Consider the following 13,641-nt stretch of genomic DNA (forward strand, 5'->3'; position numbering starts at 1 on the left):
TGCAATGGAAGCAAGCAAAAAGGCTGAATTTCAAACTTAAAAAAGATGTTCTCTGGATGTTTTACTACTTCAAGAGGTAAAATGTGGGAAGAATGACTCCCTCTAGTTTTTCTTCGTCATCTTGGATTTAGTGTCTTTGTGAATTCTCTTGTGGGAGGCAAATGTGGGGTGGCCATGTTAGTTAAAGGACCTCATTAATTGCCAGAGAGTTGTTTAGGGATCAGGTTAGAGTCTTTCTAAAGGTTACAATTGTTGTAGCGGGATTTAAAAATTCAAGGTGGTAAATGTCTATGTGACAAACTCTACAAGTGAGAGGGGGGATTGTTGGAGGGATCTGAAATTTTTTGCTTGTAGGTAATAAACTAACTTTGAGGAGGGGATTGAAACATGTAGAATCTTGTGAGCACAGGTCTCATCTTTGACAAGGGTTGGTTGGGATGGAGAAGCAATGGTCATAGATGGGAGGAGCTATGCTTAGATAAGGGGTTAGTTGATTGTGCGGAGTTAGACCTTGATTGTCTGAGCAATTTCTTTGGAATAATAGGAGAAAAGGGGGTGAATTTAGAGCAGGAAATATTGATTGGTCTACACATCCAAATAGGGGTGGTGGATGGCTCCTTCATTATATATATATATATAGGTTTTTGTGGTCTAATGACTTTTGCTTTAAAGTTTAGGCAATTTGGAAGGAGTGTAGGGAGGCGTTAGTTGACCCTTGTGATAGCTCATATGCTACTATAAGGGGTGTGTGTAAGCTTGCTAAGAAATGGGATTGGTAGTGGAAGTCAAAAAAGAAAGAATTGGAGGGCAGCTACCTAGTTTAGGGCCTCTTTGAAAGCTATTGTTGAAATGTCATCAGGAGATTGTAATTTCTTGCTGCAGCAGATTTTGAGGAAGCTGAATGGTTGGTGCAGGTTGAAGAGTCAAAATTGTGGCTGCATGTAGGTGATTATCATTTTGAGTTATTTTTGGAGTCCATTAGAAAGAAATATGTTCATGGATCTATGGAGTTGAATTGTGAGAGGTAGTAAGGGGTATGAAGAATATGAATTGTGGGAGGCACTAAGAAATATGAAGAAGAGTCTCCCAACCGGATGGTCTAACTATTGAGTTCTTTCTTTACTTTAAGCACTTGCATTTAGTTACTATGGCAAATACTACTGTGCAAAAAGGAAGATTCTTTGTTTGAGGATGTCAATGTCAACTCAAGAGAGAGAATAGATAGTGGATTGGGGACTAGATGCCCATTACCATTCTTAACATCTTGTATAAGGCGATTGCAAAAGCCCTTGCCATTAGGATAAGAGATACATGTATGAGAGTTCTGGATAGAAAGCAGAGTGGCGTCATCAGGTGGAGGGATATGTTGGAAAATAGATTAGTGTAAATGCACACGTGTTGAAGTGAGATACAGTGAGTGTTGTTTCTTGGCATATCCTATGCACTAAGATGTCTCATGTTCTCAGTTGGTGATTGCAAGTACATTGCGTTATTTATATAAGTTGTGTTATGCTATAGATAAACGTAGGTCTGTTTTTCGGCCCCATACCTTGGGCTAGACTATGGTGTTGTAGTGGCAAGGAGGATGAGATTATTTGGTTGTGACATTGGATAGGAACCGGCTAAAACGTGTGGGTGAGAATGTGCAGGGAAGGGGCAGCCGGGTATCTTGGCAGTGCGCCCAAGCTTGGGAGCAAACCAAAAAAATACAAACTGATGATGTGAGGAATCAGGGGAGCATAAGGGGATGATGATCAGAAGGTGGACAAATATATATATACGTGTGAAACTGAAGAGCCAAGGGAGCTGCAGTTGACTGGTGGCTATGGCGATGCCAATGGCAATGGCTATGGCGGCTGTAGCTCTTCCTTCGAATCCTCAATCCGCTACGCCCCCCCACTTCAACCATCTTCTTCCTCACCACCATTGCCTCATTCGTTGCTCTAACAATGGCGGCCCTTCCCTTCCTGATAAATCCGGCGCTGGTAAATCCTGGGTCAGCCCCGACTGGCTCACTTCCCTCTCCCGCTTGCTCCGCCCCCCTCTCGACAACTCTGGCATCCCCCTCGCCTCCGCCAACCTCGACGACGTCCAGGACTTGCTCGGTGGTGCCCTCTTCCTTCCCCTCTTCAAATGGATGCTCGATACCGGCCCCGTTTATCGCCTCGCCGCTGGTCCTCGAAACTTTGTCGTCATCGGTGATCCCGCCGCAGCGAAGCATGTGCTCAAAAATTACGGTAAATATGCCAAGGGCCTTGTTGCCGAGGTCTCAGAGTTCCTCTTCGGCTCCGGCTTTGCGATTGCCGAAGGACAGTTGTGGACGGTGCCTACTCTTTCCCAGCGCACACTATTGTGTGTTTTATCCATTCATTTTCGATGCTATCGCTAACCTTTCTTGCTTTGTCACATTAAGAAAGGAACTTAGAAAATGACGATCGGGATAGTTTATCAAACATTACTGCAACGTGAGAGGCATGCTCATGAAAACGTTCCCTCGATAAACTTTGGGTACATTTTGCGCCATGTCTAAGAGTCAAAGTTGTGCGATAAGTCAAGCTTGAGGTAGAGAGTCGAATACCTTCTAGAAGTCTTTGAAAAGCAACAATGTACTCTTTGTTTCTGGAATTTGGTCACCTCAATGATGGCCCTCAGGGTGAAGATGTGATCGAGTGTGGAAGGATTCTATTTCAAATATGCCTATCCCCTCACGCACAATCCCATGCTCTTAGCTTGGTCACGGATGCGTATCTCAAGAGATGGCCCATAAACTTTGGCCATTAAATATCCCACCATGATTGGTATTTACTTGTGTCCATGTGATCCCCTACCTTGTGAATGGGTATGATGGTGCTTGTGGTCCAAGAGGTCTTATGGCCTTTGCCAAAAGCTTCATTGAACAACATTGGAGCAAGTGTTTCCCACCGATGGTTTAGGAAGTTTGGTTGGACGCCCTCCCGATGTTGGAGAATAGGAGGGAATGAATCACTCAACCCTCCATCCAAGATCTCTCCCACTCTTCCACACACTCAACTCCGATAATTGATCACAGATGCAATAAACACTCACTCAGAGATAACTTAAACGGAGAGAGAGAAAGAGTGTATTCATCCACCGGATGGTGGGTAGAAACTGGCTCCAAGGGAGCAATACAAAACTCAGCCAAGTGCTGAGGAGAACTGATGGAACTCTCTCTGTCAAACTGAACGAGCTCTGAGTGCACAGCACAGCCTAGGAAGAAGGCTTTCTGTCCTGCACTGGATGCTGGAATGAAACAAGGAGTGGGCCTTTTATAGGCACTGCCCAGGCCCTCTAGGTTGGCCGACCAGCAGGGTCGGTACCCTGTCTGGTGGCCGACCAGACTGCCCTGGAAATCCGACCAGGGTTGGCCCTGGTCGGTGGCCCTGCCACAGGCCCCTATAAAAGGGTGCCCTGTGCAGCCAGTCCATGGGACTGTAGACGCCTCCAAGGATGCGTCAATTTTACGAGCAAAAACCTATGAGCAGGTTTATCCGAGCGTGTTTTTCAAGAGATTTTTAAAAATGTTTTTCTTTAGGAAACATGGTTTTTACACTTTTATTTTCACTAGAACTAGATCCCTTTATCATAAAAATATACAGACTAGTCACTCATTCATTTTTACACAACATAATTTTCTTATTTAGAGACATCCCTTTGTACCCCTGTTATTACCTTAAAAAAGTGTTGATTCCTTTAAGAAACATTCCTCATAATCACTCTCAATGTAATAATACTATGCATATATAATTACTTATTAACACATTTATATCATATGGCAATATCTTTTTAGTGTTTTTATAGCATATTTATGGACATGTTTCTAAAGAAGTTTAAATTACTATAAATAAGTATTAGCTTGGGCTTATATATCACTCTCATAAAATACATGTAATATTTAATACTATATATGGAAGATTTTCCAAAATATAACTTCATAGATGTGCTCAAATGGGGTGTTCCGATCAATTTGAGTGGTTGAATGACTATATTTGGACATTGGATATGAAAGTTATGTCACTTTTAAAAGTGTTGTCCTTGGGAGACTTGCTTCAAAGGGGTTTCGCTGGCGAAACTACCTGGATGGCTTGCTTCAATGAGTTTTCTTTGAAGAAACTCTTTCATGAAGATAGGTTGAGAGAGGGTTTTCAATGTCACCCCCTATTAAGTAAAAGTTGTAAGAAGGATCATAAGGGAATTTTCATAGAGAAGTCTACTCTACATGTGGGTTTCTTCAAAAGCCATCCCATTATGCTCTCACCATTCCTACAGATTCACCTAAAGATTATTGTATAAAATAGGCATTGCTATAGTACTTTGCATATTTCTAAGTGAAAGTATGTTTTCTTCTGATCGATTTTTGCCATATTTATGCATAGTTGGAAGCTTTTTTTTTCCTTCGCTCGGACGCTCGGAAGTTTTCGCTCAGAAAATGCTCGTCCCCCGCCTCCAAGGGAGGCACATGGCCCCCCAATTTCTCTGCTGTTGCAGGCAGCAACCAGCCCGTGTGTTGGTTGCCTATGATGTCAGCCCAGGTCTCTCTTTCCCAGCCCTCCTACCTCTCACTGCCCCTTGTCCCCTCAAATCGGGGGCTCACAGCCTCAATGTCACAATTGTGGGCCAATCCCCATGCGTTTGATGAGGTGCTCCATCTAAAATAGGGCAGCAAACCATGAGTACATGTGAGAAGCGCTGCTCCTTCCTCTGTCCTCTAGGGAAGGGAAGTTGCTGATGATATAATGGGGTTATATAGCCTTTGGTGTGCTAGTAGACTGTCCTAGAGCTGCACCAAATAGCTGATGAGGGATGGCATAGCCTATCCCTTGGTCTGTCCGAACCTAACCATCAAGTTGTGTGGAGTGACCTAGGTCAGACCGGCCTTGTCTAGGTTGGTTGTTCGGCTAGGCTGACCAGCATGACCCCAAAGGTCCCTGAAGTTTTGCTTGTATTACCTAAGATTTTGGCTTTAATATGCTGTCCAAAATAGCCCAAGATTTAAATATTTTGGAGATCTTCCACCTGGTGGACTTTGTGTTAAGCTTGGAGGGAGGTGGTTGGTGTGCCCACAATGCAGCATTGCCAGAGTCAAGTCAACATTTATCACTTAGGGACCCATTGCCTAACTTACATAATGAGGATCACAAATTTCTTATGGCTTGGATTTTGCACTCTTGATTTAGAGAAGCCCTCCCAAGCCATTGGGTTGGACTTGGTACCACTCAACCTTTAGACTGTTAGGAAAACCTAGCCTTTGTGGCTAGTCTAACATAGAGTTAGTCATCTCTATCAGCTAGATTTAGATTTAGATGCTCGTTTGGGAGAGACTAAAATGAAATCTTTTAAACTTCACAAGCAGCTGTAGCTTGAATGAAGGGATTTGGACTACTTTTTGATTAGCCTTCTCCTTAAGTGCTAGCCTTCGTCATGGCTGAGTTTACCCTTCACCTCCGGAGTGCCGACAGAAACTCAGTACGAAAACTTTGTATAAATGGATGCTCAAGTATGTGTGGGTGTGTGGATTGGTATGTGTGAGAGCATACTTTTATACCATGGTCTACACCCACTGTTGGGTGTTGATGACGTCAGTGGGGATGTCATAGTAGCTAGTCCCTGCTATGCGTGATGGAGTTTATGGTTTTCAATCTTATGAGTGACTATCGTGAGATTGAAACTGCACTATGTTGTGTTTTTAGAGGATGAGTTTGGGAATGTTCTTGGATTCATCTAGGTATATAACATAGAGTTAGTCATCTCTTGTATGTGCAGTATTAAGTGAGGGCTGCAATTTGGGTGTGCCTGCCCAGAGAGAGGAGTAGGATATTCATCCTTTCTCAGTGTATTTTCGCAAGTTAGGAGGGAGACGAGCTAGGGCACATATGTGAGGATTCCCTGCTGGAGTTCGGGCTTCGCGAGGCCAGGTTTGGAGGCTGGTAAGGGCTGCATTTGGCTGCCTCACCAGCCGGGGTTGGGGGCCACGCTTGGCCACCCAACTAGGCTGGGTACCATGACCAGCCTGGTCAGGTAGAGCCAATGGTCAACCAGAGCCAACCCATGTGGGTCAGGTGAGGTCAATCGTAGTCTAGGCAGGCAGGAGATCTCTTCCGAGGACATGGCCATCACGCATTTCATCCTAGTATTCAGCTTTCTACTCTTCTCTTATCACCACTGGGAGGTTGAACACTCTCACTTGGAAAGAGGTTGTGCCCATGGTGCTTGATCAAGAGGAATGTTTTGGGACCCTCTATAGGGCGGAGGTGCGGAGGCTTTGGCTGCCCTATAGAACAACCGATGGACCAGGAAGTGGAACTCTTCTTGATGGATTCTTCATCTTCTTTAGGAGGAGATGGGGTTGCCCTCAAAGTTGGTGACTCAAGGCAATAGATCCTTGACAGTGGTGCCTCTAGGCACACGGCTTTGTCCTTGGCAGAGTTCCAAGACTTTCGGTTGACCTTGGGCGACATGTTCATCAATGACAGGTCCACAATTCCAGCTCGTGAGAGGGAAGGCTCGAGATTCTGGATGGCAGAGGGGGGAAGCATTCCTCTAAGGAACCCTTATCGGTGACTTGTGGCATTTCAGATTTGGTCACTTGAACGTGGATGCACTTCAGTGAGCTGTCGGGGAGAACATGGTGGATGGCTTGCCTGATGTGGGCAGCAAGCAAGGGCATTGTAGTTCTTGTATCTGAGGGAAGCAACACACAGAGGCCGTTCTGAAGCAGGTTGATAGGCGGACTTCGAAACCACTAGAGATGGTTACACACGGATCTTTGTGGACCTATGCAGATTCAGACTCTATGTGGAGCTCTTTTCTACATGTTGCTGATTGATGATCTGAGCAGGTTCACATGGGTATATTTCTGGGCTCAGAAAGATTAGGCTTTTCCCCAGTTTTGAGAGTGGTGTTCTCTAGTTAAGAGAGAATACAGGCTGCTCGTGAAAGCACTCTGGCTGACTAAGGAGGTGAGTTCTGTTCACATGCTTTTGAAAGATTTTGTGCTGGAAAAAGCATCAGAAGGGAGCTTGCAAACACAGGTGCTCCATCTGAAAATGGAGTGGTTGAAAGGAGAAATAGGACCGTGGTGGAGATGGCACGAACAATAATGGAGCACCTTGATGTCTCGCATTCTCTTTAGGGGGAAGCATTGGCAATGGCAGTCCACACCATTAATCCTTCTCCAACGACTACTGTCTTGAAGGTAACTCCTTTTGAGGAATATTTTGGAAAAAAGTCTGATGGGTCTTATTTTATAGTGTTTGGTTGTGATGCTTATGTCCATATTCCCAACAATTAGAGGGGGAAGATGGATGCACATCCCAAAAGCAGGTATGTTGGGTGCAACTTGCAATCTACCGGTTACAGGTTATATGACCCAGTGAGGAGACAGATTGTGGTCAGCAGAGACCTGAACCTTTGATGAGTAGGTAACCAACTTCCATGGTTGAGGAGCCACAAGTTTCTTGGAGAGCCAAGTGATTATGAAGACCAAGCTATTGTTCCTGCCCCTTAGTGAGAGCGAGTACCAGAAGATGATCCAGAAGTTGATGTTGAGCCTTGAAGGAGGAGGCTCTCGGCTCCCTGGGTGGTTTACGTAGACCTTGCCTGATTTTGGAGTGATGGATATCCCTCCTGAGTGGCTCTAGGAGGGAGACACTGTGGATCACAATGTGGTAAAGAAAAGCCTCGGAGGAGACACCCGTGCAGGTGAACTATGCCTTGATGTCTCAGATCATGTGAGACAAGGAACAATTCTCGGCGGTGAATGTAGCGCTCTCTCAGGAGACATGGAAGAGAGCCATGCAGGTGGAGGTTGAGTCCATTGAGAAGAACAGGAACTGGTTCCACAACTTTTGCGACACACTGTAATAGGTGTCAAGTGGGTCTATAAGACCAAGAACACATCAAATGTAGCTGTTGACAAACACAAAGCACGAATTTGGGGCTAAAGGGTACGCACAATGCCAGATCTATCAGATTGACATTAAATCAGCCTTTTTGAATGGCAACCTTCACGAGACGGTATGTGGAATAGCCCCCAGGATTTGAAGTTCCAACTCAGAGGTGATGGTCTACAAGTTGAGGAAGGCAATGGCCTGAAGCAGGCACCTCGGGCACGGAATTAAAAGATTGATGCATTCTTTCTTCTGAAGGGTTTTACAGGTTAGTGCCAAATCCAAACTTGTATATCTTCCGGAAGATATGTCTGGTGGTCCTCATCATCTTGTATATTCCAACAGACTGGTCACCTCCCCACTTGTGAGCTCCCATATGTGGAGTGCATCGGGGGGGTGGACCATAGAGTAGTAATAGGCATGGGGCTGCCACATGGGCAGTACATGAGCTGTCATTTGGGCAGCAGAAAGAAAGAAAGAAAGTTTATTAAAGTCTTCGGGAGACCGTGAAGGTCTACGAGACTAAAGATAACTGATACAATGAGCATAACGGTGGCGGTCTCAAAACGGGCCAGCCAACCGTTTCTACAAAAAAGAGGTTATGAAAGATGGTGTGTCTAGTCCTGATACAAAAAATATGTGTCAACCTCCAGATGATACAAAAAAGAAGGGGGGGCACCAAACATGGGGCAGAGGGGGGAGATACGAAATATATGTGCAGGTGGTGATCGTCAGAGACCAATCATAGGGGGCCCGTCAAATGGGAGGCCGGAAAAAACCCTGCGATAGATGATTGGCCTCTGACGTCACGCGGCCTAGTCGAGCTCGATCGTCGGGGGCGCGGGTGGCCCTGTGGATGAGGGCAACGGTAACCTCGGTGGGGCGGGCAGAGAGCAGAGACGAGATGTCATGGACCCGGATGTGTGAGTTTGTCCGCTGGCGCAGCTGTCGTGGCTCTGGCTCTCGCTCACGTCTGCGTCGTCGGCTAGACTGAGGAGAGGTATCTTGTGATTGGAAGAAATCAGTGATGGGCCACTGGGTGTCCTCATGCTGTGTGCGCTGCACGTGTTGCCGTGCTCGGAGAGAGGTATCTCGGTGGCGAGTCATCTCATGTAAGAAAGCGGCTAGGCATCGCTGATCTGGGAACTGCAGCATGTGTGGGAGGGGGCCGAATCCGTCGCGGAAGAGGCAGTGGTACCGGCCTCGGATGGCATAATAGATAGGACATCTGAAAGCAAAGTGCTCCTCCGACTCGATCTCCTGCAAGTCGCAAAGTGGGCAAAGGCGGCCCTCTCATGGGATACCCTCTGTGCGTCCTCTCTCGATCCGTAATCGGTGTGACAAAACCCTAAACTGACCAAGGGAGATCCGGAGCGCATGTGGTAGATGAAGCTGTGTGTAACCCGGAGGTGTGATGAAGCCCTCCTGTGAGATCTGGAGGCAGTGTCGGTGGTAGAAGTCGAGCTTCACAAGAAGCTCGGAGTGAAGAAACCATGTCCGCCAGGTGTGGAGCTGGAGCAGATCCGCTCGAATGAGCCGGTTGACCTCCTGGTCAGTGGGGGAGAGGGGAGATGGTGGAGCGTCGAGGCTGTACTGAAAAGGAGGCAACCGGTCTAAGTCGAGGCCCAGTCGGGTGAACCAACTGGAAAGACGACTATACCAGCATCGCTGGTCCCCATCAACGGATAAGGCCATAGAGGAGGATAGGGCTAGCCAAGGTCGGCGGAGGAGCTGAAATCCCTGACTCTGTGGAGAGAAGTGATAGCTTGAAAAGCCGCATCAAGCTGTAGGGGTGAGGCGCCGAACATTGCTAGAATGATCTGGTGTGGTACCGATGGTTTGCTACGGATCATCCGAGCAAACATCAGTATCTGTAGGCACTCGACTCGAGCCCACTCTGTGTCTGAAAGGTCGGCTCCCCACCACGGGCTACCATACATGCCTGTTGGGCGGACCAAAGAATCAAAAGGGAGAGACTTGGTCCGTGGGTCCTGGAAGTGGGAGTGGTAGCACTGTCGCTCTAGCCTGGCAAGAGCGACGTAGCCCCGGCTGATCCTGGCCTACATGGCCGGGTGCATCGTGAAGATCGGGCTTGAGAAGACAACGCCCAAGTATGTGTAAGAGTCAACTATCTCAACAGGGTCGCCGGCGAAGAGGAACTGCTCTCGGTGCATAGTGGGTCTGGAAGTGTTGAAGATCATCACCTTGGTTTTCCCAAGGTTGACCTTCAAGTCATGTGTATCACAGAAGACCTGAAGTCCATCCAGGTGTCGCTGAAGACCAGTAGCAGAAGAGGATAGTAGTACTACATCGTCTGCGTATAGGAGAATCTGGATGACAGCCTCCGCAAGAGAGCAGCCTGCACCTCCGAGTGTCCTGATGGTGGTCTCGAGCTCGTCGATGTAGAGGCCAAATAGAGTCGGTGACAAGTGACATCCTTGTTTGACTCCGATAGTGCTCGTGATCTCTGGGGTCCAGCTGGTGCCAATCCTAACCTGGCCCGTCACCCACTCATAGAGAGCTACTACTGCCCAGATAACCTCCGAGTCATAGTCTAACTCCTGCAGGCGTCTGACGAGTCGGGCGCGGGGAACGGTGTCGAATGCCTTGCGGAAATCCACAAAGCAACAATATACTCTTCGTCTCCTGTGTCTGGCCTCCTCAATGATCCCTCTAAGTGTAAAAATGTGATCGTAAGTCGAGTGATCCGCCCTGAAGCCGGCCTGTCCGGATGCCTTGAGCCCCTGTACCTCTGCGTGAGCACTGACCTCGCCATCTAACACTGATGCATAGATCTTGGACATAACATGTCCAATCATGATGGTCCTGTAATTCCCTGGATCCATGGGATCTCCTGCTTTGTGGATGGGTGTGATAGTGTTCAGGATCCAGGCTCTGGGGAACCCGTGGCAGACAGCTTCATTGAATAGCGTTGCTAGGATGGGGGCTAGAGTTTTGATGCCATAGGCAACAAACTCTGTGCATAGGCCCTCATGATCCTTAGCTCAGCCGTTGTGAAGCTTAAGCATGGCGTGGGTGACTCCCTGGGTTGTGAAGAGGGTGCAAGAGGTGGGGCGGGGGGTGGCTGAGAGGTCGGGAGGAGGCTGATTAGGGATATCATAGAGTGTACGTGCGTAGGAGTGCTAGAGGGAAGTGTCTGTGAGGGGGGAGGGGGATCGGTGTTCTAGGAATTTCCTCTAGAAATCCTTGGAGTTGCTACTAAACAGAATGTTTAGTAGCGTATCCTCATTCTGGCGCAGAAAGGCTAGCTTCTTGCGACGGACTAGTCGACGATAATCCCTGATGAGACGTGGGTTGGCCCTAGCGTTTCGTTGGGTCGTGAGTCGGAGTGTGCGGCGTAATGCTTTACACTCGTCATCATACCAGCTATTGCAAGGGGTGGAGCCAGCGGGTGGAGGGCGGGTGGACCGAGTAGTGGAAGGAAAAATATGGCGGGCTGCATTGTGAAGGGAGTGGGTGATAAGGGTGGCTCGGTGATCTAGAGAGGGTATGGTGTCTATGTGTCTGAGGAGGGAGGCTAGGTGGGCTGAGTAATCAGGTGAGAGGTTATGATCAAAGTGTATATCATGATAGGTAGTGTAGTGCGGGGTGTGGCTGGGGGGGCCTCGGGGCGCAAGGATATGGAAGAACAGGTAAGTGTGGTCGGCTCCTGTGTTGGTAAGCTGAAAGGAAAGGAAAGAGTGGACACAAACTTGGAATACTTGCATTATAGAATGAAGAAGAGTGAGGTCCTTAAGTAGGCACCTCATACATGCTCACTGACATCACTGATGACTTCAGAGCTCCACAATCATCTCCTCAATCTGCTCCTAGATTCTCTCAATCATCCTATGTGGCTCTCCACCACCTAACTGTGCTTGTGGGCACCTAACTGTGCCTCTAGCACTCACACATACAAACCAAGGTGTGCCTAAGGCATACACCTTGAGATATCCCAACAAATCCCCCCTCAAGGGAATGCCTCAGGCTATGTCAAGGATACATCTAGTCTCATAGTTTCTCATGCCATCTCATGGTGGTCAAGGATAAATCTATGGCTAGGTTCTCATGCTAGCAAGGGTTCCCTTGGGTGTAAGGTAAACAAAAGGGATACAAAAAGACCTTCCAATGGTTATCTCCCCTGCATGTACATGCACACAATGTCTGCAGGAGGTACCATGGAACAAAACATACACATGGCCTACATCATAAGGTGACCAGAGGTGTTTACAAAGCACACAAAAAACACAATAGTTTATTTCATTCATTTTGGAGGACTATCCAAGCTGAGTACCTTGACATAAAAAGAGAGATCTGGAGCATACATAGAGATGTTTTAAAATGCATAATCTTCAAAGGATGCCTCATCTTGTGGAGGCTCATCAACTGAAAGTAGATTTGCATTTTCTGTCTTTGCTTTGGCTCTGCAAAACTTCTCATTATGGTTGTTCTTGCCACAGTGCTTGCATGGATTAATTTTGAAGCAGTCCTTTGAAAGGTGATTTGTCTTTCCACAGTGATTGCAAGGGGTATACTTGCCCTTATGGACTTTTACAGCATAAACAGTGTCATTGCCTTTCCTGAGCTCCATATGCCTTTCTTCTTCTTGGAGAGCAGAGATAATACCTTCAAGATTAGGATTAGGAAGATTTTTCAAAGTGGTAACTATGTGATCATAATCTTCAGGCATACTCTTAAGTAACACTGCCATAGCATCATCTGGAGTAATAGGAGAGTTGATAGAAGCTAATTGAGTCATAAGACTCCGCATATAGTTGACATGAGATGCTAAAGTAGTACCACTAGCCATCTTCAATTCAAAGAAAGAGATTTTAAGTGATAGTTTAGAGATGTGAGAGCTAGCACCAAAAATCATGTCAAGCTTCTGCCAAGCTTCTGAAGGAGACTCCAAGTCAGAGATATGGTGAATATAATCATCTCCTAAAGCAAGAGCAATGATACCATATGCTTTTTCTTCTCTAGCTGGATCCCTTGCCGGTCGTGTCGGAGTTGAGGATTCTCCAGCATTGGAGGCGGTAGAAGAAGCGGTAGGAGTCGGTTTGACAAGTCCCCATAAGTTCTCCCTCATTAATGCAAATTTCACCTTCATCTGCCATGTGTGGAAGCCCTTTCCATTGAACTTCTCTAGATTCAATAGGGTAGCCATGAGAGGGTCTAACCCAGATATTGGGCAGTGTCTATCTCTCTTACAAGGTAAAAAATAACTGAAAGGCTTCCAAAATATGAGCACTTGATGTAGCAAAGACTAGTGACCAATATTCAATCAATGATGCTTCTTCTTACATGCTTCATAATAGTGGCTAAAATGAATACTTTCCAATTAAAACCAGGTCTAGTAATTCAAAACAAAACTGAAGCCACACTTGTAGTGAAGTTATTGAAAGTTTCAAAAAAACAGAAATGCTAGAGTAGCAGTTTATGTAGCATCATCTTCAAAAACTTGTCCAAAATTGTCAAAACCAAAAGGCTGAACTTGGAGGGCTTGTAGCTCACTCTTCAAAGCAAGGAAAAGAGGGCTTTCTGAAGCAAAAGAAAGCTCATATACCAGAGAGGGTCCAGCACAGAGGTTGGACGAAATGGTGCGCACTTTTGCCCGGGGGAGTTGCTACAGGCTGAACTTGAGTTTTGACGATTTCTCCCTGATTTTGAGCTGAAAAATGGCTCAAAATCTTCGTCTTGAGGTCGCCCATCTACTCCTAAGAGGGCTCAGGCA

The 13,641-nt window shown here is 46.7% G+C and overlaps 1 protein-coding gene across 1 annotated transcript in view; it reads left to right on the forward strand.

The window, feature by feature from the left end:
• Positions 1-1,768: 1,768 nt before the first annotated feature.
• The window catches only part of LUT1 (Cytochrome P450 superfamily protein), a 78,515-nt gene continuing 66,642 nt past the window's right edge, over positions 1,769-13,641 (forward strand). The window contains exon 1 of the mRNA XM_087396806.1: positions 1,769-2,323. Coding sequence (XP_087252932.1) covers positions 1,826-2,323 — 498 coding nt within the window. The 5' untranslated portion in view covers positions 1,769-1,825. The remainder of the gene's footprint in view (positions 2,324-13,641) is intronic.

This window comes from Dipteris shenzhenensis, chromosome 25, assembly GCF_047967505.1.
Source record: "Dipteris shenzhenensis isolate YYH24624 ecotype China chromosome 25, Dip_SZ_1.0, whole genome shotgun sequence".
In the NCBI taxonomy this organism is placed as follows: Eukaryota; Viridiplantae; Streptophyta; class Polypodiopsida; order Gleicheniales; family Dipteridaceae; genus Dipteris; species Dipteris shenzhenensis.